Source organism: Narcine bancroftii, chromosome 13 (assembly GCF_036971445.1).
Source record: "Narcine bancroftii isolate sNarBan1 chromosome 13, sNarBan1.hap1, whole genome shotgun sequence".
In the NCBI taxonomy this organism is placed as follows: Eukaryota; Metazoa; Chordata; class Chondrichthyes; order Torpediniformes; family Narcinidae; genus Narcine; species Narcine bancroftii.
In genome coordinates, this window is record NC_091481.1 from 31,747,852 (window position 1) to 31,772,006 (window position 24,155).

The 24,155-nt window shown below is 44.1% G+C and overlaps 1 protein-coding gene across 1 annotated transcript in view; it reads right to left on the reverse strand.

Moving 5' to 3' along the window:
* The window catches only part of arhgef39 (Rho guanine nucleotide exchange factor (GEF) 39), a 72,379-nt gene that overhangs the window by 13,005 nt on the left and 35,219 nt on the right, over nt 1–24,155 (reverse strand). The window contains exons 4-7 of the mRNA XM_069907480.1: nt 21,097–21,217; nt 19,563–19,681; nt 3,443–3,513; nt 1,634–1,762 (exon numbers count right to left, since the gene is read on the reverse strand). Of these exons, the coding sequence (XP_069763581.1) occupies nt 1,634–1,762; nt 3,443–3,513; nt 19,563–19,681; nt 21,097–21,217 (440 nt within the window). The remainder of the gene's footprint in view (nt 1–1,633; nt 1,763–3,442; nt 3,514–19,562; nt 19,682–21,096; nt 21,218–24,155) is intronic.

The window sequence follows — 24,155 nt, forward strand, 5'->3', positions numbered from 1 at the left end:
ATAACTCAGTCACAATTGGGTCTGGAGCAGTGATTCTCAACCTTCCCTTCCCGCTCACATCCCACCTGAAGTAATCCCTTACTGATCACAGAGCGCCGATGGCGTAGGGATTACTTAAAGTAGGATGTGAGGGGAAAGAGAATGGTTGAGAACCGCTGCCCATCCTTACAATTTAAACCCTCGTGTTTCCGGTAACATTTTTGCCCATCGTTCTTTAGCTACGCTGTCACAGACATCAACACAATTTGGTAGCAGGAAATAACAAGTGGCTAACGCCGACTGGACACAGCCAAGTTCAAACTGAAATGGTCCATATAGTTTGTGGACAAACACAGAAGCTTGGGGAAAAAAAAATCATATACAAATCACATCAGCTGTAGATTTCTGCTTAAGGCAATATTCATTTCCTCGTTTTGTAAAGCTTAAAAGAAAACATAAAAAGGGTCTCTGGTTCTGATGAATGAAGTTAAAATAGTCGACCAAAGGTGAGTCAATGAAGGAAAACTACTTTCCCCACACGTCCATTCTTGAATCAAATTAATTAAGACAAAACATCTTGGCAATGGAGAAAATTAATATTCTTTGAACCTGGTGGCAGTCTCTAATAACTACCTCATAATTAATAAACAAACAGGTTTTAAAGGGATTCACTTAACAAAAAAAGGGTTAAAATAAACGACTAGTGGGTCTGCAGGCAATGAAAACCCAAATGCTCATTATCAATCATTTATTCTGTGCTCAGCGAGCCGTGGTCCTGTCCATTATTGCCCTCCCTGGTACTTAAAGCAGCACTTTGAAAGGAAGAATTCAAAGAGCAGGACTTTCATGCTACCCTTTCCATGTCAAACACTTTCAACTTCTGGTTTCAAAGTAAAACTAGGCAGCAGTTCAAAGGCTTGCAGGTTTGCAGGGGGCAAGGACGGAGCAAAAGGTGGCTTGGAACTTCCCTGAAATAATATCTTGCACAGAAAGTTAAAGCCCATAGAGCTAAAAAGCATTGCTGTCATTGCAAACACTGTCATTGCTTTATTGTTAGAGATAACGGAAAGAAAGCCTCTCCCTTTGTTTTGAAAAAGAACGAGTTGCCGATTAATATCAAACTAAATGAGAAGATTGAAATTGAAAAATTCCAGCTAAGTTCAGCATGAACACTTAAGAAGTGCCTACAAACATCTGAAAGAAACCTGCTTTCTACATGTCGGGCATTCAGCTTTCTCTCAGTCTCTTCCCAGCCTTTTTATCTGTCTGCCCACAAGATTTGGAGCACCATTAATTGGTCCTCAGGGAGGTTGACAGGCCTTGGCTTTCATGACTGGGCTCTTTGTGCTGTTACACATTTGGGCATCTCTCAGGAGATAAATAAAGGAGAGTGCGCCGAGGAGGGGAGGGGGAGTGGGTTTGGGGAGGTGTCGAGGGTGGGGGGGGGGGAGTCTCCAAACTGTGTCTTCAATAATCCTGGCCCCAAAGACTTCAAGGTGACAAAATTAGTTAACCCAGTTCTTGTTTATGTTTCGTTATTAGAGCTGCTACAATCAACCCAAACTCTGGGGAATCCCTACTCTTACATTTCTACACCATTTGAGATCATTCTCCAGAAAAAAATAAAAGGGAATGGCTGATCAAAAGAACAAACCTGGAGCCAACACCTTGCTCCTTCGTCCTTTCAACAGCTTCTGCACCCTTAGCACCTGCAGGTAATTCTCATGCCTCCGAGCTTGGTCTTGAATGTGCTGAGAAGCTTCAGAAATTGCTTTTACAGCAGCTGACAAATCAGGGGGAAAAAAAAGCAACAAAGACCATTTTTAAAATATATTTGCTTTGAGAAGAGAAACAGAAGGTTTTACCGAGTCGCGTTAATGAAAGCATGGGCTTTGATTATTCAAGTGTTTCAAGTCATCAGCTTCTCCAATGCCTGCCTGCAGACTGAAGGATTGATTTTGTGATTCAGTACACTCCCAGCAAGGCGCAGCTTTATCAGAAGTGCACAAGTTGGCAACTCGAAGGGAAGGAAGATCTTGAATTAAGTTAATATTGACATTGTGGGTGAAAATGTTCCACTCCTTTCTGCAAATTCATTAAAAGTGTCTCTTAGAATTCTGATGTTCATAAGATGTCTCAAAACGGTCCATTGTATGAACTACACTTCAATCGTGCTATATGGGATAGAGAACAGATCCAGTGTCAATGAAGACTTTCGGTAACAGCAGAATTGCAAACCACATGGACCAGCAATATTGAACTAAGGGATCAGACCAGGTTTAATGAGGACTAGAGGCGAGGCAGGTTGCAGGCTGCAGTCAAAACTCAGGACTGGCTGGCGCCTGGTTGAGGGAGTTACCAGGTGACGGAACCGGGAAGCAAGAGGGTGCTGGAGGCTTCCTGATCACGTTGGAGGTGCGCACCTGGGGCTCGGGTGCTGCTGGTTTGGACTGAAGGTGGTGTGGCTGCAGAGGCAGTGGAAGCACCGGAGTTGGAGTCAGTGACTCTGGGGAGCTCTTTTCTGCTTCTTTTTCTCTTGGTCTAAGGGATGCTGAGCAATTTCTGCTGATAGCAAATATTTGTCTCCCTTTCGGTATACTAAAGGAAATTTTGTGTAATATTGCATTATCTGTTTTATTACATGACAATTAAATAATCTTAAATCTTGAAGTTCCAGCTGTAGAGACTACAGGGCGGCTAAATGCAAGTTCAGATTGTACCTCTCTTATCTGACACTCTGTGGTCTGGCAACTCCCATGGTCCGGCACATTCGAATCTGCCGCCGTTCGTACAAACTCCTTACAGACTTTACGCTGCAAGGTTGAATCTGCCGTGATCGGGACTGGGTTCGAGTTCCACACTGTCTGTAAGGAGTTTGTACCAACATTCTGATTGCTGGCGCTGTAAAGGCCTTGCACTAACCGCTAGGCTGACCGTGCAGCCCCACAGTATTATTTCCCGTTTTAGGCTTTGTTCTATCTTTGATACGTTTACATAGGGGTCTCACTTAGGAGTCCATTTCAGTTTTCTGGCATTTTCTGTGGACCAGCAATGGCCAGGTCCTCTGGGATGCTCTGGGACAAAGCAGACCACTTGAGTGGCTTTGCTTTGTAAATATTCATTCCCTCCACTACTGGAATTGACTGCATACACTGCAGTAGCTACAAAACCGATAACCCATACCAGCGGAAAGGAGTAGGCAGACGTGGGGACACCTAGACTTGGGGAGGTGGTGCCGTTCTCCCACCCATCACTGCATCCGGAGTCTGCCTCATCGCGGAAGCAACTATATCGGAAGAGCATTAAGGACTGCAGGACATGGCCGACCAACACCTCAGGAATAAATCCTGCGCTTGACAGCAATACTCAGTTCATGGGTTCACTGGGGTGGAGGGTGAAAGAGAGGAAAATTAATGAACGTGCAGTGGAACGATTCCAAAGTCAAGGAGAAAATGCAACTTACTTCTAAGCTGATGAAATTCCGGGTCACTGGGGTTGGTGTTTTCAGTTAAATCTCGCAGCAGATGTTTGTATCTGAAATAAAATAAATTTTGTAAAAATAGTTATCACAAAAATACGATGGAACTGCTGCTTCACAGCTTCACAGCTCCATCCACCTGGGTCAATTCTCACCCCAGGGCCTATTCACGTGGAGTGTTCATGCTCTCCAACAGTTAACGTGGGTCTTTCCCCCCCCCCCCCCCCAACCCCCCAACCCCCCCACCCATCCGGGCATTCGGTTATCTTTCCACATCCAAAAAGACTTGCAGGTTGCTAGTTCAATCAGCCACCGTGTATTACACCCAGGGCTAGGCTGGTGTTTGGAGAGAATAACAAGCTTGGGCTAGCGAGAAGGGGCAGAGGTTGCAGGGAAATGGGAGGGATCACCGCAAGCCGGCCTAGATCCAACGGACCAAATTGCCTCTTCCGACGTCGAGAAAAAAAATGTGGATGCAAAATTCTGAAGGAATCCATCCCGAATCCTTCAATTTCTCTCGTTCACTTTCCCTGAGTCTCGCTCGTCAGGGAAGAGTGAGGGTGGCTTTGTGATTTTAAAAAAATGGTCAATATCATTGATTAGCCCCGAAGGACATTGTATCTGGATCTGATGCTACCATCATACCACCACCTCCACACTTAGCGTGCAGTAAATTATACTTCCAAATTTGCTGTGATTTGCTCCATTTTATTGCAGGGAATCCAAGCAGAGATTTTTTTTTTGGATCGCTGTCTCTAGCTCCAGAGATAGCGAAAAGGCTGTGTATAATAGCACCAGCCTCATCCAGTTGCTGAGCCAATGGATGATAACTTCCTTTTGAAAACTATTTTGGACCTGTTTTATATCATGTAGTTGGATGTTAATCTTAATCGACGTTAGCTTTTTCTTTAAAAAAAAAAGCAAATGATAATATTTGTACTTCTTAAACTATCTCCGCATGTGATCGGTGGCTGGAATAGCCCCGGCCCAAGATTTGCCAGCATAGTTCTTCACAGCACCACTGGAAGCTCGTTCACTGGCCAGGCCACACTGCTGGGCTCAGGGGTCCTCGACGTTCAACCCAGCAACCTGCGAGTGGTCCAGAATGGCAGGTCCAGGGCAGCGTCATCTGACACAGCGTGGCCTTGACTAGCACTGCTGTGCTTGTTGGACACATGACACGTCACGTCCATTGTCCTGGATCTCATTCCGTTGCACTTTTAGTTCTTTCAGCCCTGTTCCTGTGATTAAAGTTTTCAGGTAGGAATGTTTCCAGATTGTAAGAACTGTCCAAGAAACACTAATTGTTTTAAATACATTACCGGAGGGAATCCACACACTAAACCTAACTGACAGTAATGAGAGGCAAAGATGACAAATGCACTTATGGTTTAAGATGTGACATTCTGATATAGGTTATTTATCAATGTTCACACTTTATTTAAAATGAAGCACAATGACATACTACTACTGGGAATATGCAATTTGTGGTCATTGTCTGTTAATGACGGAATGGAAAATTAATATATTCACAAGGCAGTTAACATTTCATGGACCTTGTGTAAATTGGGAACAAATGCCTGCTTCAAAAATAAATTTTGCTGCCGCGGAGAAGCTGATGGAAAGAAATTGGGGGAGGAAGCCATCCTTCCAATATCATCTCGCACCCATTTTCACTCTTCGTGTAGGATATCTTTCTGTCTTCACTTTTTGGTCACTGCCAAAAGGAGTCTATTTGTTCATTCCATGGATGAATTACTGAGAGACAGTCTGCCCACAACAGGAAAGATGCTTCATGAGCTCTCTTTAGGCCCCATGAGTCAAAACAAACAAAAAAAAAACCTGCCTTGCAAGCCAAGATATTTGTTGGATTATAGATTCTAGCTTCAGAAATAACAACAATAACATGATCGCAAGCCAGGGGCAAACGTCAAATTAGGCTTGTGACGCGCTGCTGGAAGCAGCCGGGATTTATATTAGGTATGAGAATTTTTAAGGAATTATTCTCAACTCGCTGCATTTTCCTGCAGATATTACCCTGCTTTTATTGGAAAGGTTTGCTACAGTTTTGAACATAGTAACTTTTGTTTCCTCTACTCTACAATGATATATTCCCTCCCCCCCCCAAGTAAAACCAAAATTTTTGTTGTACAAGCCAAAAGTGAATCGATAATCAAATGTCCGCAAGGATACTCTGGTAACTAAAGCGGTACCAAATAAGGAATAATCTTTCCTTTCCATTAATCAACCACAGATTGGGAAAAATAGCAAAGTAAATGTGATAGATCTATCACATTTACTAACTGGTTGTAAGATTTATAATCAGCGAAGGCCAAGTGATAATAAGATGCCTTGATTCAAATCAAATAAGTTTGATAGAAGAAGTGACAGGTTTGTTCTAATTACCCAATCTTCCCCCTGCCAACTACAATGCCCCTACCTCCAACAAGCCACCTGGTATGAGCTTCATGCAGGAAGCCGACTCCAATCTGGTGGTGTAGAACAGGGCTTTTCCCCCACGTGAATAACAAGATCCACTCAAAGAATGGCCATGCTAGCTGTCTTCCCCACGTCTCCAAGGTTATCGGATCTCAAAACCATTCCATCAAATGAATGCATGCTCAAAAATTGACACTATTTAAGAAAATAGACAAATTTACTGTTCTTGCTCATCTCAGTCTAATGAGCGGGCATGCCTTCTTCCATAACCAGCAGAAGTACTAAAAAACTGATGGAAGTTCACATCTGGCCTCCACGAGGAGTGACATGGAAGAGAAGCAACTCTGTCAGGATGCCCCAAACCTTGGAACAGTTATAACAGTGACCAATGGAAAGGGAAACAGTTAACCTTTCAAGTTGAATACCCTTCGGATGAAAGGTCTTCGACCCGCGAAGTCGCCTCTGTTCCTCTCTCCAAGGATGTTGACTGGGCTGCAAAGAATTTTTATTTCTGCAGTTCTTTTTTTTTGTTTTGGGTAAACAATGAGCAGCAGAATCTCACCACCTTTTTAAAAAATGGAGGATTCAAGCCAGTTCCCATGAAGGATAAACTCCTTTTGAGCTGATACAATAATGTACATTTGGTCTTTGAAACGTCCCATTCCCAGGTGGAACAAAACTGACAACAACTTGCACCCTAATTAAAGCCAAGGTTATAAATAAATTTAGCATGACAAAATGGTTGAACAATACATTATTCAATCCATAATAACTCCTATAAAACTTTCAACATTTGGGTGTTTAACCAGACAAATCTGCACACGTCAGCATGCATATAATGAAAATCTAATTAGCATATATTTAACTAGATAAACAATCCCCGTTGTTAGCATTCCAGAAGGAAGAGTACACTGTGATGAAAACATTACAGCTTTGACATATAGGTCTGCTGAACAGAAACTGGTCTACGTTTGCCTCTCATATAATTAGTGTATTTTGTTATTGCCTCAGATATTTTCTGGTAATAAAGGGCAGCGTAGCACAAGTTCAAACTCCTCCGGGCCTAATACACCGATGGTGCACGACTGCCACTATGGGAGTCTGTCAAATGCGGAGAGCTCCACTGTGCTGGTCCTCTCTGAACAATGGCAGCAGCTGGCTCCAGCATATGCTTCCATGAGCAGTAACTTCCCCAGACCTGCTGCTTTCATCACTGCAGAGATTAATTACTGCAGAATGCTGCCAGTTGCATCTAGGCTGGGCCTAGGAGAGAAACCTATATTACATACACTGTGACAGGAGACATAATATCTTGTGTCATTCATGAGTCCAGTGCTTACATTTTTAAAAAAATTAAAAAGCTAGAAATGCTTGGGATCTGTTATTCTGTTCAAGCACGGACATTCTTGTGATGTGGTAAAAAAAACCAACATGTTTTGCAGAAAAAAAAAATTCTGTTCTAGAAAATGCCCACTTGAAAGTCAATGAAACATGGGCAGAATTGGTAAAGGCACTGATTACATATCTAACAAACCATTAATTGTATGCATTTTTAGATCAATAATGGGAATCCACAGCACTCAAGAGAGTATAAAGTTGCATTGTAGAAAACTCTGCAATGGATTAGCAGAATGGAACTTGCACTCCAAGGGCTAACTTTAAAGGACAGATCCCAGAAAATGGGATCACGTTCTCTAAAATTCAAGTGTTTAAGGAAAGTTTTGACCAAAGATCTGGCACACAGAACTGCTGCCTCACTTCTCCAAAGACCCAGGTTCAACACCGATTTCTGTGAGGAGATTGCACACACTCCCTGTGACAGGATGAGTTTTATTCCAAGTCTTTGGCTACTGCATATTGTCCTGAGTGTAGATGAGTGACAGAATATAGCAGGGGGGGTGGGGGTGGGAGAAAGCTGATGGGGAGGTGAGATAATAAAATGGGATTTGTGCTGGCAGGTGTTACCAGTCAGGATTCATTCAGCAGGCCAAATTCCATGTTCTGTGGCAGTCTCCTGGCTAGGAGCTCCAAGATGATCGAGCCTAAAGATTTGTGCCAGAACTTTCAGGAATGAAGACAAAAAAATATTACCCCATCCTGACAAGTAATTCCCTTGAACCTTGAGGGAGGCTGACAGAAATATTTAAAATGTCCTTAGCCACGGGTGTGGTGCCAGAGGATTGGAGGATAACTCGCGTTGTTCCATTGTTTAAAAAAAAAGGGGCTTCAATTTGGAAGCTGTTCCGAGAGATCAAATATACAATTATTTGGATAGCCTGAAACTGATTAGCAATAGTCAACATGGCTTTACGCACAATAGGCCGTGTTTATAGAGTTTTTCAAGGAGGTTACCAGGAAAATTGATGAAGGAAAGGCTATGGACTTTAGTAAGGACTTTGACAAGCTTCCACATAGGAAGTTAGTCAGTAAGATTTAGATGCTTGGTATTCATGGTGAAGTAGTGAACTGGATTTAACAATGGCTGGATGGAACAAGCCAGAGAATAGTGGTGAATGACTGCCTCTCAGATTGGAGGCCTGTGACTAGTGGTGTGCCTCAGGGATCAGTGCTGGGACCATTATTGTTTGTCATCTATATCAATGATCTGGATGATAACATGGTAAATTGGATCAGCAAGTTGCAGACGACCCCAAGATTGGGGGTGTTGTGGGCAGTGAAGAAGGCTTTCAAAACTTGCAGAAGATCTGGACCAGTTGGAAAACTGGGCTGAAACATGGCAGATGGAATTTAATGTAGACAAGTGTGAGGTCTTGCATTTTGGAAGGACAAACTAAGAAAGGACATACACGGTAAACAGTCGGGCACCAAGGAGTGCGGTAGAACAGAGGGATCTGGGAAAAGATACAAAATTCTCTGAAAGTAGTGTTCTAAGTGGATAGGGTTGTAGAGAGAGATTTTGGCAAATTGGCCTTCATAAATCAAAGTATTGCATACAGGAGTTGGGATGTTTTGGTAATGTTGTACAAAACATTGGTGAAGCTAATTTGGAGTATTGTGCGCAGTTTTAATCACCTAACTACAGGAAAGATAGATTTACTAGGATGTGGCCCAGACTTCAGGAACTGAGTTAAAGGGAAAGGTAAAACAGGTTAGGACTTTATTCTCTGGAGTGTAGGAGATTTGATAAAGATATTTAAAATTATGAAGGGGATAGACAAAGTAAAAGAGGGTAGGTGAGATACAAACCAGAGGACATGGGTTAAGGGGAAAAGGGGTAAAGTGTAGGGGGAACATGTGGGGGAATTTCTTCACACAGAGAGTGGTGGGAGTGTGGAATGAGCTGCCAGCTAGGTGGTGAATGCAGGCTCAATTTTAACATTTAAGAAGAATTTGGACAGGTACGTGGATGGGAGAGATATGGAGAGTTATGGACTGGGTGCAGGTCAGTGCAACTAGGCAAAAAAATTGGTTCGGCACAAACTGTTTTTGTGATGTAATGATCTATGGTTCTATCCCAAAGGGTTGAGGCCTGGAATTCTCTTCTCCAATCGATGGTCGATCACTGGTTAATTTCAGGTGAATAAATTTGTGTTAATCAAAGGTATTGAGGGAAATTAGAGGAAGAATAGTCAGATCACTGAATGGTACAATAGGCAGAGAGATCTACTCATGCCCCCATGTACTCATTCTTGAATCACTTGTTACGCTACCGAAGGCAGACATGGAGTTGTACAGCAAAGAAATGGGAACTTGTGCCCACCTCATCGGCAGTAACCTTTTTGCTGATCTCTTCTTTCTTTGGCTTGGCTTCGCGGACGAAGATTTATGGAGGGGGTAAAAGTCCACGTCAGCTGCAGGCTCGTTTGTGGTTGACAAGTCCGATGCGGGACAGGCAGACACGATTGCAGCGGTTGCAAGGGAAAATTGGTTGGTTGGGGTTGGGTTTTTCCTCCTTTGCCTTTTGTCAGTGAGGTGGGCTCTGCGGTCTTCTTCAAAGGAGGTTGCTGCCCGCCAAACTGTGAGGCGCCAAGATGCACGGTTTGAGGCGTTATCAGCCCACTGGCGGTGGTCAATGTGGCAGGCACCAAGAGATTTCTTTAGGCAGTCCTTGTACCTTTTCTTTGATGCATCTCTGTCACGGTGGCCAGTGGAGAGCTCGCCATAAAACACGATCTTGGGAAGGCGATCGTCCTCCATTCTGGAGACGTGACCCATCCAGCGCAGCTGGATCTTCAGCAGCGTGGACTCGATGCTGTCGACCTCTGCCATCTCGAGTACTTCGACGTTAGGGGTGTAAGCGCTCCAATGGATGTTGAGGATGGAGCGGAGACAACGCTGGTGGAAGCGTTCTAGGAGCCGTAGGTGATGCCGGTAGAGGACCCATGATTTGGAGCCGAACAGGAGTGTGGGTATGACAACAGCTCTGTATACGCTTATCTTTGTGAGGTTTTTCAGTTGGTTGTTTTTCCAGACTCTTTTGTGTAGTCTTCCAAAGGCGCTATTTGCCTTGGCGAGTCTGTTGTCTATCTCATTGTCGATCCTTGCATCTGATGAAATGGTGCAGCCGAGATAGGTAAACTGGTTGACCGTTTTGAGTTTTGTGTGCCCGATGGAGATGTGGGGGGGCTGGTAGTCATGGTGGGGAGCTGGCTGATGGAGGACCTCAGTTTTCTTCAGGCTGACTTCCAGGCCAAACATTTTGGCAGTTTCCGCAAAGTAGGACGTCAAGCGCTGAAGAGCTGGCTCTGAATGGGCAACTAAAGCGGCATCATCTGCAAAGAGTAGTTCACGGACAGGTTTCTCTTGTGTCTTGGTGTGAGCTTGCAGGCGCCTCAGATTGAAGAGACTGCCATCCGTGCGGTACCGGATGTAAACAGCGTCTTCATTGTTGGGCGTGAAGCAAGGCTGTGTTCTCGCACCAACCCTCTTTTCAATCTTCTTCAGCATGATGCTGAACCAAGCCACTGCTGATCTACACAAATCCCATTTGCCCATCATAGCACCATATCCTTCAAGGGCCTTGTTTGCCTAAGTGTCTTTCAAACATAGTGATTGCAGCATTGGATTTCACCACCTCCTCTAGCACCAAGTTCCAGATATCAACCACTGTGTTTAAAAAAAAATGTAGCCCTTTGATCCAAACTCAAACCAAAACCTATGCCCCCGTACTCTCATCTTTTCTTTCTGAGTTCAGCCCTGAAGAATGGTTAAAGCTACACATAACTGAATGATCAGACAAAAATTGATGCAACAAACACAAAAGAAGAAATTAACTCTCCCATATGAAAGAGGAGGATTGGAGCTTGCATTTCTCTCTGTAATCTCCCCATGGTTTGGAAACATCATAGACCTGTGCTCTGACAATTCTGATCTCTCACTCTTACCCTATTTAACTGGCTCCAGACGCAGAGCAGTGGAGAGAATGATGAAGAGAATCAGCGTGCACTATATTTTAAGCAACTATAAGCAACTTCACTTCTGAATTTTTAATATGGTTTATCCTAAAGTTCGTCATACAGGATTGTCAATAATAATGAAAGGGTTTCAGCTTCCCAGCCCCCAATCAAAATTAGAAAGGCTAAACTGAATCATTGCAATAATCATTTAAAAAAAATAAATCTTGTCTTTATTTCTCCAGACGTGATTCTTCCACGAAGGTGGCAAAAGTGTTAATCTTTTCTAGATGAGAGGCTGGAAGACAGAACCAGGCGATGATGATAATGTCGCTGGTATGTGCAGAACACCCAAAGCTCCCAGGGCAGGGTAGGCAAGACGCCCTCTGTACATACTGCTGCCAAATTTCTGGTGGCATTTGCACCCTTCGCCAGATCTTTCTGGCTTGAGTAGGCAGCACCATGCAGGTTGGCCGGCTCACTCAAACAAAATTGGCCACCGATTCTGGAGCTATGCCTTTGCTCGTGCTGGGCATGGGGAACAATGCTGGCATACAACCACCCATCAGAAGCATGGTAACACTCGGGGGGGGGGGGGGCGTGCAGCTTGGTATCCCAATGGCTACCCAGAGGGTGTTGCCTGTACAAAAGCCGGCAAGCTCCATCTTTACTCATGAAGGTTGTATCAAATCCCCGTGTGCAGAAGGAAGAATTAAAAATAATCCAAAGTTAATTTTAAGCCTCATCCTTTAACTGCCTCATTTGGTATTGTTGGAGGGAGTGGCATAACTCTAATGGCATCTGATTTGCATGTATCAGCTTTTATTTCTCTTATGGCTAGGTGGGCAGTGTTGCTCAGATGGAAGAACATTACTCCGCCTACCCATGCCCATTGTATTATTACATTTAGATTAGATGCTCATTTCTGATTTGAATTTAAATGTTCAAACACTGTGGGGACCCATTTTGAATTAACAGAACCTCTGATTTGATATGAATACAAAAATGTTGACTAATAAGGTAAGTTATGACTTTGAATGGTGTAACAAGAACAGCCTAATCAATGCGCTGATCTTTCTCCCTCCTGTACACTTCCTCATTGTCGTTTCTGATTCTGCCGACAACTGTGGGGTCGTCGGCAAACTTATAGATGGCTTTGGAATAGTGCCTGGCCATACATTCGTGGGTGTAATAATGGGCAGAGCAGTGGGCTAAGGACACATCCTTGGGGTGTAGCGGTATTGATGGTCAATAAGGAGGAGACGTTGTTTCCAATTTGTACTGACTGTGGTCCTCTAATGAGGAAGTCAAGGGTCCAACTACAGAGGGGGATGAAGAGGCCCAGAGTTTGGAGCTTCTTGACCCGCACTGAGGGAGTAATGGTGTTGTAGGTGGAGCTGTCCTCGATGAAGAACAGCCATGTGCACGAGTTGCTGTTTACGAGGTGATCTGGAGCAGAGTGGAGAGCCCGTGATATTGCGTCTGCTGTGGACCAATTATGACGGTAGGGAAATTGCAGTGGGTCCAGATCTTTGCCTATATACATGTTAATTCTGGCCATGACCAACCTCTCAAAGCATTTCATCACAGTAGAAGTGGGTCATTGAGGCAGCTCATTCCGCTCTTCTTGGGCACCGGGATGATTGATGCCCTTTTGCACACAATAATGCCCTTTTGAGGAAGGTGGGGACGTCTGACTGCAGCAGCGAGAGGTTGAAAATGTCCATAATCTTTCAGGCTAGTTGGTTGGCACAGATTTTCAGTACCCTGCCAGGTATACTATATTCCAAGTACGACCTAATAATTTTTAAAAAAAATCAGTAGTACAAGAGATAGGCAAGGTGTGACTGACAAGGGTTACTAAAATGAGCACAAATTGTCTCCGGTTTTCTTTCCTACCACAAAGAGTTATTTTCAGTTACATCTCATTTCATCATTGTAATGAGCTCTCGAGTGTCCCAAGGATGTGAAAGATTTAAAAGAAATGCAAGTCCCTTTCCCCTTCTTTCCCGTGTCCTCCAAAGACCAATGGTGACATCTTAAATGGCCAAAAAAAATGCAATTTGTTTCTCAAATTCTCTGAGTATATGCAGATGACCCTAGTGTGGCCAAAATTTAAGGTTCGTGCCAGTGTCACTGAAGGTGCAGAGCGTCCTTCCTGGTCAGCATTTTGAATCAGCAATATAGAATCCATTTCCAAGTGAAAACGACGCCCATGTGCAGCAGGACGTCCTCAGACAGGTGGAGGTGTGGCCAGCTTCGGAGGTGTTGCCCAAGTTAAATGATGCGTGTTTAAAAACATCATGCTGGGAGAAACTTATGAGCGAATTGACTCCTATTGACATTAAGCTCCAAGACTGGTCAAAATTGTAGCCCTCCACTGTTCAAACACTCAGTTGATGCAGACTAATAATCGGAGGTCGAGTATTGCACTAGGGTGGGAGATGTAAATAAATAATAAGTGAACCTTTAATTTATGAAGGACAGCATACAAAATCTGATGGAAGTTGCAGTTCTCCAGAGAAACAACACACTCTTAAGCAGAACATTAACATTTCCCAATGGACCTGAATGGCAAATCCTGAAATATGGCAAGACTTTTTAAAAAAATGCTTCTATGAGCAGAGTCAAAAGAGCCAAGAGGAGAAAGGGCTATTTATTCAAATCTTCATCTGGTTTCAAAGATGCAGCAGGCGCAAACCAAGGAAGGGGTTGCAACAATTAAACCATAAAAACCCGAACTCCGTCTGCTCTCGTTCCAGACAACCTTGACAAGAGGACACCCAACATCTATTCTGTCGTGCTATTCTATTGTCAATTCCCTTCAGCATTTGATGCATCATAATAAAAAAAAAATTTGCCTGTCTTTTTTCCATCTTCCAACGAATGTGGGCCCAATCTGCTCCACCTTTCTTCATAGATCAACCTCTTCATCCTAGGAATCAACCCACCGAATCTTTGCTGAGTTCCTCCAAAGCAGTGACAACTGCCTTAAGACTTTTTTGAGGCCAAAACTGTCCTCCAGGTGAGGATTCGCCCGAACTCTACAAAGTTGCATCAAAACCCCTACTTTTATACTTCATCAGCCTTATAAATGGTACAAGTGAACATTCCACCATCAACCTAATAACTTGATAAATCCAAATCCCAGCCCTACCCATTCTACGAACTAAGCCGGTCCCCTCTGTAGTTTCAATCTATTTCACGAGGAACTTGATTTTCCTTTTTTTTCCTTTCTAAAGTGGGTAACTTTTTCCCACATTATATCTATTGACTTCTTGCCTACTCATTTAAACTATTCTCTTTACATGAAAGCCTGCAGATGCTGTGAGCATAGTAAAAACAGATGGTGAAGGAATTCAGCCAGTCTCGAAGTGTCCGTAGGAGGTAAAGATATATTACCGACATTTCCTGCCTGAACCCTTCAAGGTACAAGTGGGGGGAAATAAAAGGAGAGACAGGCATCTGTAGAGACGGCTGGAAAAAAAAGGGAAGAATGGGAGAGGGGAGGGGTATAGAACGACACACAAAAGATGTTATTTGGAGATGATAAGAAGACAGCAGAGAGGAAGAGTGAGAATTGATTTTTGCTCTGTGAAAGGAGGCAGACTGCAAGGTCAGGAGACATGGGGAAAGATTGGGGAGGGTGGGGGCATGTAAATGGAAACCAGAGAATCTAAGTTAATGTCAGCCGTTGGAGGATGCCCGATAGGAATGCGGGGCGTGCTACCTCCAATTTGTGGGCGGTCTCAGTCTAGAAGTGCACGAGATCATGGATATACATGTCAACAAGGAGAATTGGGTGGGGAATTCAGATTGGTGGCCACTGGGAGATCCACGCTGTTGTGGTGGAGAGAGCCAAGGTGTTCAATGAAGGGATCTTCCAGTCTGCATCCAGTGTCTCCAATGTAGAGGAGACCATAACGGTAGCGCCAGGTGCAGTAGATGATCCCTGCAGATTCACATGTGAAGTGTTACTTTACTTGGATGGACTGTTTAGGGCCCCGAATGGCACTGAGGGAGGAGGTGTGGGCACAAATGAAGCATCTCTTGCACTCACAGGGGCATGTGCCAAGGAGCCTATTGGTGGAGAAGGAGGAGAGGACGAGGGAGTCACGGAGGAAGTGGTCCCTATGGAAAGCGGAAAGGGGAATAGGTAACTAGTGATGGGATCACGTAGCAGGTGACAGAAATGGCCTTGGATAATATATTGATGCAGAGGCTGGTGGGTAGTAGACGAGGACGACCGGAATCCTCTCCTTGTGTGTGCCATGGTAGAGGATATGCAGGTGAAGGCCAAGTTGATGGTGATAGAGGGGAAGTGACATTGTTTGAAGAAGGAGATTGCGGATGATCTGGGATGGAAGACCTCATCCTTGGAGCAGTTGTGATGAAGACATAAGGAACTAAGAGAAAGGAATGAAATCTTTACAGGGGACAAGGCGTAAAGCAGTGCAGTTGAGGTAGCTGTGGGAGTTGGTGGGTTTGCAGAAGATATCTGTTGAGAGTTTGTCTCCTGAGATGGAGAGAGATCGAGAAAAGGGACAGTGTTGCCAGAGATGGACCAAGTGAATTTGAGATCAGGAAGATGGCAGCAAGATGGATAGAGTTGACAAGATCATGCATGAGGCAGCACCAATGTAGCGGAGGAAGAGTTGAGGGGCTTTGCCTGTGTAGACGTAGCATGTAGCATCAAAAAGGCAGGCGTAGCTGGGGTACTGGTTGGTACCCATGACTACCCCTTTGACTTAAAGTGGGTAGAGTCGAAGGAGAAGTTATTGAAGGCAAAGACAAGTTCTGCGAGCTGTGGGAGGGTGGTGGTGGAGGGGGACTGGTTAGGTCTGTTGTCAAAAAACAAAGGGCTTCAAGGCCTTCAGTATGGGGGAATGGAGGTGGATAGTAATTGGAGGTCCATGGTAAAGATGAGGTGGCCAAGTTCAGGGAAGTGATAGAGGCATCTGAAGTATCCTGGATGTAGGTGGGGGAGGGACTGGACCAAGGGGTCGAAATGGAGTCGAGGTCAGCGGGGCAGGAGTACAGAGAAACAATAGATCTGCCTGGATAAATGGATTTGTGGATCTTTTGAGGAGATGGAAACAGACAGTGCAGGGCAAGGAAACAATGAGGTTGGAGGCCAAGCTTAGGAGATGACTGAAAGTTATCAGAGATAGATTGTGGTACAGTGGTTGGATGGGATTTGGTTGGGTCCTGTTGGAGGGGCCAAGTACAACTTGCTTTACCCATCAATGTTTTTAATATTATCAGCACATGATCAACAATTCCTCCTTAAATAGCAATAGTGTAATTAGTAATGAAGTTACAGATGGTGGCGCTGCAGGAGCCGCTGAAATGGCAGCGCTGCGCTGAGAGTGGGGAGAGGAGACACAGCACTGTTCCGCAGGATCCTACTGCCCAGTCATGATGCTAACGGCTGTGTACAGGAGTTACTGTACTGTTAGAGGAGCCTTTTCTTTTAACGTCCTGCAATCACAGAGTTCTGTGCCCAAGACGGCAGCGCCTGTGCCGGGCAGTAGACAGTGAGAGGTCGCAACTTTCAGGAGAGCAGCAGGGCAGCAGAAATAGGGAACGCACTCCATTGAGAAGCGGCAGCCTGGGAGACAACTCGACATGACAGTGGACCAGTGATGGGCTCAGAAGCTGAAGAACCCGCATAGACTGTGGGCGACTTGCAACCAAAGGACTCACACCAGGTTGCAGGCTGCTGGAGACTGGCTCGTGGGAACCAAATATTGGAGCCAAAGGGTGCTGAGGGCAAGAGAGACTCCCAAAGGACCTCAGGCACTGAAAGCTTCCTAACCGTTGCGGAGATTTTGGATTCGAAGCTTGGGTTGCCAATGGAGTCTGTGCGGCTAAAGGCGAAACCAAGGACATGCAGTGTTTCTGAAGGGACTGCTTTTGCTTCTCTTTCTCTTATTATTGGGGGCACCAGGCGATGCTCATGGCAATTCTTTATTTGCCTTTATGGCAGGCCAAAGCTGAAGTACAGTAAATGCCCCAAAATCTGGACTGGTTGGGGATTGGATCGGTTCAGATATTTGGATTTTCCAGATTCTTGGTTTGTACTTTTAAAATTCAAATTCGAGAAGGATAAATAAGAAATGAATGGGTAATTTTTAATTGTATTTTATAAGAATAAAATGTTTTGTGAACAAACCGAGTAGAAGAAAGAAAAATATTTATTCGTCCGCGACTTCTGTGCATCTGTGGCGCAGACGAAAGCCCGCTAAATTTTACAAGTTTGAGAGTTCGACAAGTCCTCGGGTGATTCGGATTTCTGGCATCCAGATTTTTGGACTTTCTGTGGGTTTATTAGGCTTTTTTTTGTATTATTACATGACAATAAAAGGAACCTTTGAAAGGTGATCGGTAATCTGAAAATTGCAACAACAACAAAAAAAATCAATGGTTGTTGGATATTAATCTTGGAACATGAAAGGGCAAGGGGTGAGATTTAAGAGATTCTTGAACTCCTAAAAGTGATGCAGTTGCCGACTGAAAATCCCAGTGGGAGTAACCTCGTTCTCATTTTTTTTGGTCAAGTACAATGCCATTCCAAGGAAGGAACAAACTGCATTCACATGGTGCCTTTCTGAAATGCATGGAAATGAAAGATCTGATAGGGAGGTCTACATTTATGTATTGGAGAAAATAAGAATATGAGAGGAGGCCCAAGGATGTGGAAGAGAGACAAAGAAGAATGGAAAGAAGTCAAGGCCATAAAAGAGATGACAAGGAGCAAAAAGAGAAAAAAAAATGAAGAAGTAAGCACAGAGATCAAGAGCTAGATCCAGTCCACATTTTTTGCCATCAGTAAATGCAGAGCAGACAGGACTCAATGGAGTATCTGAGCAATGTTTCTTCAGCAGGATCGTGGAAGGCTGTGACTGTTGCCCTCAGGTTAGGATCAGGGTCATAGTTCATGCACATATGAATCATGGTTCATGAGTCTATATTTTCATTCATCTAATGGGCACACGCATATAACACGCAGAAAATCATAAACGGTGTAAAAATATTTTCGTATAACGTGCACACACATAACGCATGGTACTCGAAGTTCCAACTGGCAAAAGCAATTTGCATTTAAATGGGACATGAGACAAAGTACAAACCAGGATCTGCCACAGCTAATCTCCCACAATTAACACCCAATCAACTTCCCCCAGAGGTGTCAATCGCCCATTATATAGATGATATCCTGCTGTAACACATCACCAGGCTTTGGAGAGGAATCAGTTAAATAGATCAAAGACAGGCTTCAGAGTTAAGCAGGATTTTAATTCTAATGTTGTCTCAGATAAGAGGCGCTTGATATATTAATCTCCTCCCTCAGGGAGGGTTCTAGGCAATTAACATTGATAAGGTGTAGTGCCCAAGCCAGAATGCCCAGTTTATAGGAATACCATGGCATTCAGTACAGAGAGATATTCCCAAGATCAAAATTTCCCATGCCCACTATAAATTGTGTCTATTCTTTAATTACTGATATTACATTCTCATGTTCGCTATAATATTCCCTGCTCACTATAAATTGCCAGTGTGTCTTTCCCACACCCGCCATTAATTGTGCGCATTCTTTCAATACTGCTATTATATTCCCATGCTTGCTATAACTTGTCGGTTCGACTACCCACGCCTGCTATTAATTGTGTGCGTTCTTTCACCATGTAAAAATCTTTTCATATAGTGCGCAGACACATATAGTATGCGGGGGGGGGGGGGGTGGGGAAACCTGCTTTGTAAATACTCATATAATGTGCGAGTTATAGGCGTCAAAATATGGTAGTTGTTGCGAGGATAAAGCTCATTCGTTCACAGTTCCTTCCACTGACAACACTCTTTATAATTTCTTTTCAAAGAGCACCAACTTTGGATTATTAGGCACCCGTCTGCAGTTTGATGCACATGCTATCTGCGATGAAAACCAAGTAGGGACCACAATTTGTGTTTGATGTATACAACTGGTCATGAAATTAGAAATCAGGTAATAACTCAAAATCAGATGTCATTTGTGACTAAAGGTGTTAAAATATAGTCAACCGACCGGGGAGCACATGAGCAGAAGAGTGAATAATTCAAAATCAATCAACTGGATTCATCTGGGTAAGTGTGATTTCATCAGCACTGCCCCTAATGACCAGATGAATGAGTTAAGACTGGCCTCAATTCATTTGCCACCAAGAGATTAAATCCACAAATTTCCATGGTCTAGCATTTGAATGTTAGCAAACAACTTAATGGCTTGTGCCGAAAAAATAAGGAAAAGATTACAATAGCTACAGCCAACTTACTGATAAATACGCTTTTGAGGCAGTGAAAGCAAATCTTCCAATTTCAGCCCTTGGAATTCTGGTCGAGATTCTTGGAGCTTCTTAAATCGTGCAAATTGTTTATTCTTCTTAATTTGACCCTTAAAACAGAGTGCACAAGATGGATATTAATTAAACATTAGATGATGGTTAAAATATATTACTTTCACACTCACCAAGAAGAGATTTCATAACATTTTTCGGTTTAAACTAATTGCACAGGGGCACATTATTATGCACAGGGACACAACTGAAGGTTGAAAAGGACAAAGCTACCATTCTTTGTCACATTGTCCTAATTATGCAGCCCCATGTTCCAACAATTACATTTATGTAGACCCACTGTTAAAATCAATGTTACTTGTGCAGCTAGTCCTTAATCAATGAAATCAGTCAATTTACCATGGTCACATCCTTCTTCTTAATTAAGACAGTGATATCTCTCTCTCTAGCTCAGGGTCTCAAAGAGATAAATAAGCACACAGGTTGGAAACTGTCAAAGAGGTGACTCTGATTTTACTCCTTCAACCTTTAAAGGAGCAAGTCAGCTCCTTCAGAACAAAATGGGGGGGGGGGGGGGGGGGGCGCAAAGAAAATTGAGAAACATCAGAATTCGTTAAGGAAATTTCAACGGACTGATTTCAGTTTTAAGACACCTTCCTCTTTTCAACATATGCCACTTTCAGGTGGTCGGAATACCCGACTGTAAAGCCGCCTATTCTACCCCAATGGGGCTGTTGGGTGGTGACCTGAAAGTGGAGAACCCGGCCAGGAGGAGCACCTACCTAACCCTCCTCGGGTAGATATATTCTCCGGCTCGGAACATCCCTGAACGCGAACGTAGCAGTGACTACAGAAACCTGGGGTCTACGAAAGTTGCAAGTACATACAAGACATTTCAACGCAATTAGGAAAACAATCAAGAAATTATTAACTCTCTATAATGTAATTTGATTTATTTACATTAGTGATGGCCATCCATTCATTACCAGAAGTGCTCTGATATACACAATATAGAGGCTTGCAATTCATTTCCAGCCATCACCATTTTCCCATCTGCAGCACCAGCCAGCACTTCAAATAAAGTTTGTATTTTCGTTTTTTTTTTAAAGTCTCTATCGCCATCCTTTGCTTTCTGCAAATGTATTCGTGTGTGCTTTCTTAAAGCAGTCTCTCTGTTGGGTGAGATCAGTGAAGTGTTTCTCTCTAGGGGCAGAAGCGAGTTTCCTAAATATGCTCACAGGACACAGCCCGTCCACTGGAGCCTGCGTTCGCCCAGATGCGGCTCTCCTTCAGCCGGCACGGTCAGGTGACCGAAGGGCATCTTCTCCCGTGCCCACCTAAACATCCCAAGCTGCACTCCCCCAGCCGTGTCTGCCGGCGCATTACCTGCGTCCAAGCACCTGAAAACGGCTATAGTCACTGAGTGAACAACAAATTTAAATTATTTTTTTTACATGCATTTCAATCCATCATTGCAATCATACCCCCAATGGATTACTATGGCTTGAATTACCTGCAAGACTTTGAGAGCATGTTCCATATTGTCTGTGTAAGTGATGTACAGCTGAAGGTGAGGGCAGAATTTGTCAAAGCCCATCCCAAATTTTCCATCCTGAAGATCACCCAACAGACTCCTGCATGAGATCCCAAAAAAAAGTCCGAAGTAGAGTGGCATGTCTCACATTCTAATTATTCTTTTAAAACTTTATAAAATTAATACTTTATTCTCTGTGGCAAAGGCAGATTCAACAAAATCACACTCAACAAGGTTGGGAAAACAGTGCTGCTTTCAGCTCCTGGTCACACAAACCCCAGACCACCTATGCTTTTTTCCATTTGGAATCTGACAAGTAGGGTCTGACTTGGGTGGAGACTGAATTGGCCGTGTAGATTACAAGAGAGCCTTTTAGTTGCAGTAATTTTGGAATACCAAGTATACTCTGCTTTTCTCAGAACATACTGCAGGTGTTTAAATATGTCGAAAAGCAGAAAATGTGGCACATTCTCAGTGGTCAGGCAGCATCTGTGGAGAGAGAAACAGTGCTAATTTTTCAGATCAATGACCCCATGTTCTGACACTAATTTCTTTTCCCCTCCATCTTTACGGATTCTGCCCAATTTATAAAACGATCCACATTTTCCCATTTTGTTTTCGAATGCTGCAACTCAATCCAGACCCAAAATGTCAGTGCTGGGGTGGCTGAACCATGGCCAGCGAGCCACAGGCAGCTCTTTGACGTATAATGTGCAACTGCGGAAATATGTTGGCTGAGACAGGAAATCGTACGAGCCAGTGCTCACAATGGTAGTGTTAGTGGGTGTGGCTTGCGATCGTGAGATTGTGAAGTGCGTGGCAGTGAAATTAGCGGATGTGTAAGTGTGATCTCAGCTGCCTGCACTCCAGAGCTCCCGACTCCCCGACCGCGGACTCTCGCCTAGGCCCCAGTCATCCACAGTTCCTGATGCCCTGGACTCTCTCCTGGGCCCCGAGCCACCTGCTCACCAGAGCTCTGGATCATGGTCCTACCACCAGGACCTACCCTCCCATCCAAGCACCCGATGCCTCGGCTGCCCCTCCATCTGAGCTCCCAACACCTGGAGCACAGACTGGTACCTGGCCCTGCCTGGTGGGTCAATCGAGCTTTTGATGTCCCAGCCGCCCTACTACCTGAGCTCCTGATGCCTTGAACTCTGATTTACTACTCTGCTGTGGCTGGCCACCCACCCATTTGAAGTCCCAACGTGCTCAACTTGGACTTAACAATATAAACAAAAATTTGGTATGTATTTTGATGATTGAAACTAATACAAATTAGCATTTTAAAAGCTTTATGAATAAATATTATTACATGGATGTATTTCTTAATATTTATATAAAATGTTTGTAACAATATGTGCATGCAAGAGTAAAAATGTCTATGCAATATTTTTTCATGTCTTGTGGCTCTCAAATATCTGAAGTTATTGTATGTGGTTAAGCAAGTTTGGCTACCCAATACCTGCTAAGGTAAACCCACTACTCCAACCTGTTCCACCATTCAAAAAGATCACGGATGATCTGCCCACCTGCATTGTCCACATATTCCTTATTAATGAGAATTCTGTTGTGCTGAATGAACTCTCCAAGGTAGAACCCGCACCCCCCCCCCCCTTCCAGTAACCTGAAATATTCCTCAACTCAGACATTCATAGCCTTCCCAATCTTCCACGCCTGGTCCACACACCTCAGCCAGGGGAAGTGTCTTCTCTTCACCACCCCCGACAACCAGGGCAAGAACTCTGCAGTACCTATCCAATAAAAATTTCTCATCCCTGAAAACTGGAGAGAATGGTAGTGATCAATCTTCTGTCAGATGCCAAGCATACCTTCTCAAAAACCAGCAGTGAAACCTCATTAGGTTCTCTCCATGGCAAGCATATCCCTTTTATGTAAGGAAACCAAAACTTCCCGGAGTACTCTCAGTGCAATCTTTCCAAAGCCAGGTAAAAATCGCAAGAGGACATTGTTACTCAGTTTTCTTCTTTTTCTTTGGCTTGGCTTCGCGGACGAAGATTTATGGAGGGGGTAAATGTCCACGTCAGCTGCAGGCTCGTTTGTGGCTGACAAGTCCGATGCGGGACAGGCAGACATGGTTGCAGGGGAAAATTGGTGGGTTGGGGTTGGGTGTTGGGTTTTTCCTCCTTTGCCTTTTGTCAGTGAGGTGGGCTCTGCGGTCTTCTTCAAAGGAGGTTGCTGCCCGCCAAACTGTGAGGCGCCAAGATGCACGGTTTGAGGCGTTATCAGCCCACTGGCGGTGGTCAATGTGGCAGGCACCAAGAGATTTCTTTTCTTTGGTGCACCTCTGTCACGGTGGCCAGTGGAGAGCTCGCCATATAACACGATCTTGGGAAGTCGATGGTCCTCCATTCTGGAGACGTGACCCACCCAGCGCAGCTGGATCTTCAGCAGCGTGGACTCGATGCTGTCGGCCTCTGCCACCTCGAGTACTTCGACGTTAGCTCTTCAGCGCTTGACGTCCTGTTTTGCGGAAACTGCCAAAATGTTTGGCCTGGAAGTCAGCCTGAAGAAAACTGAGGTCCTCCATCAGCCAGCTCCCCACCATGACTACCATCAGGCACACAAAACTCAAAACGGTCAACCAGTTTACCTATCTTGGCTGCACCATTACTCAGTTTTACTCATAATATAAAAATCAACATTTCTGCTTTCTCTAAACTGCCTGCTTCACTTGCACATTAGTTTTCAATGATATGAAGAAAGACACTTAAGTTCTCCTAAGGAGTGATGTTTCTCAATCTCTCACTTCTTTTAAAAAAATACGTGGTTTTGTGTTTGCACTGGTGGACGACCTTCACTTTTCCCCTCAAATTTCCACCCATTGTATTCGTGTGCACTCGTCCATACCCATTGAAGTCCCTTTATATCCTTCCCTTTACTCCACAAACTGATAAACAATTGGGCAACACTATGACAACACCAGCAACCCAGATTCGAATCAGATACTTTTTTTTTTAAATTAAATTTAGACATACAGCAGGGTAACAGGCCATTTCGGCCCACGAGTCCCATTA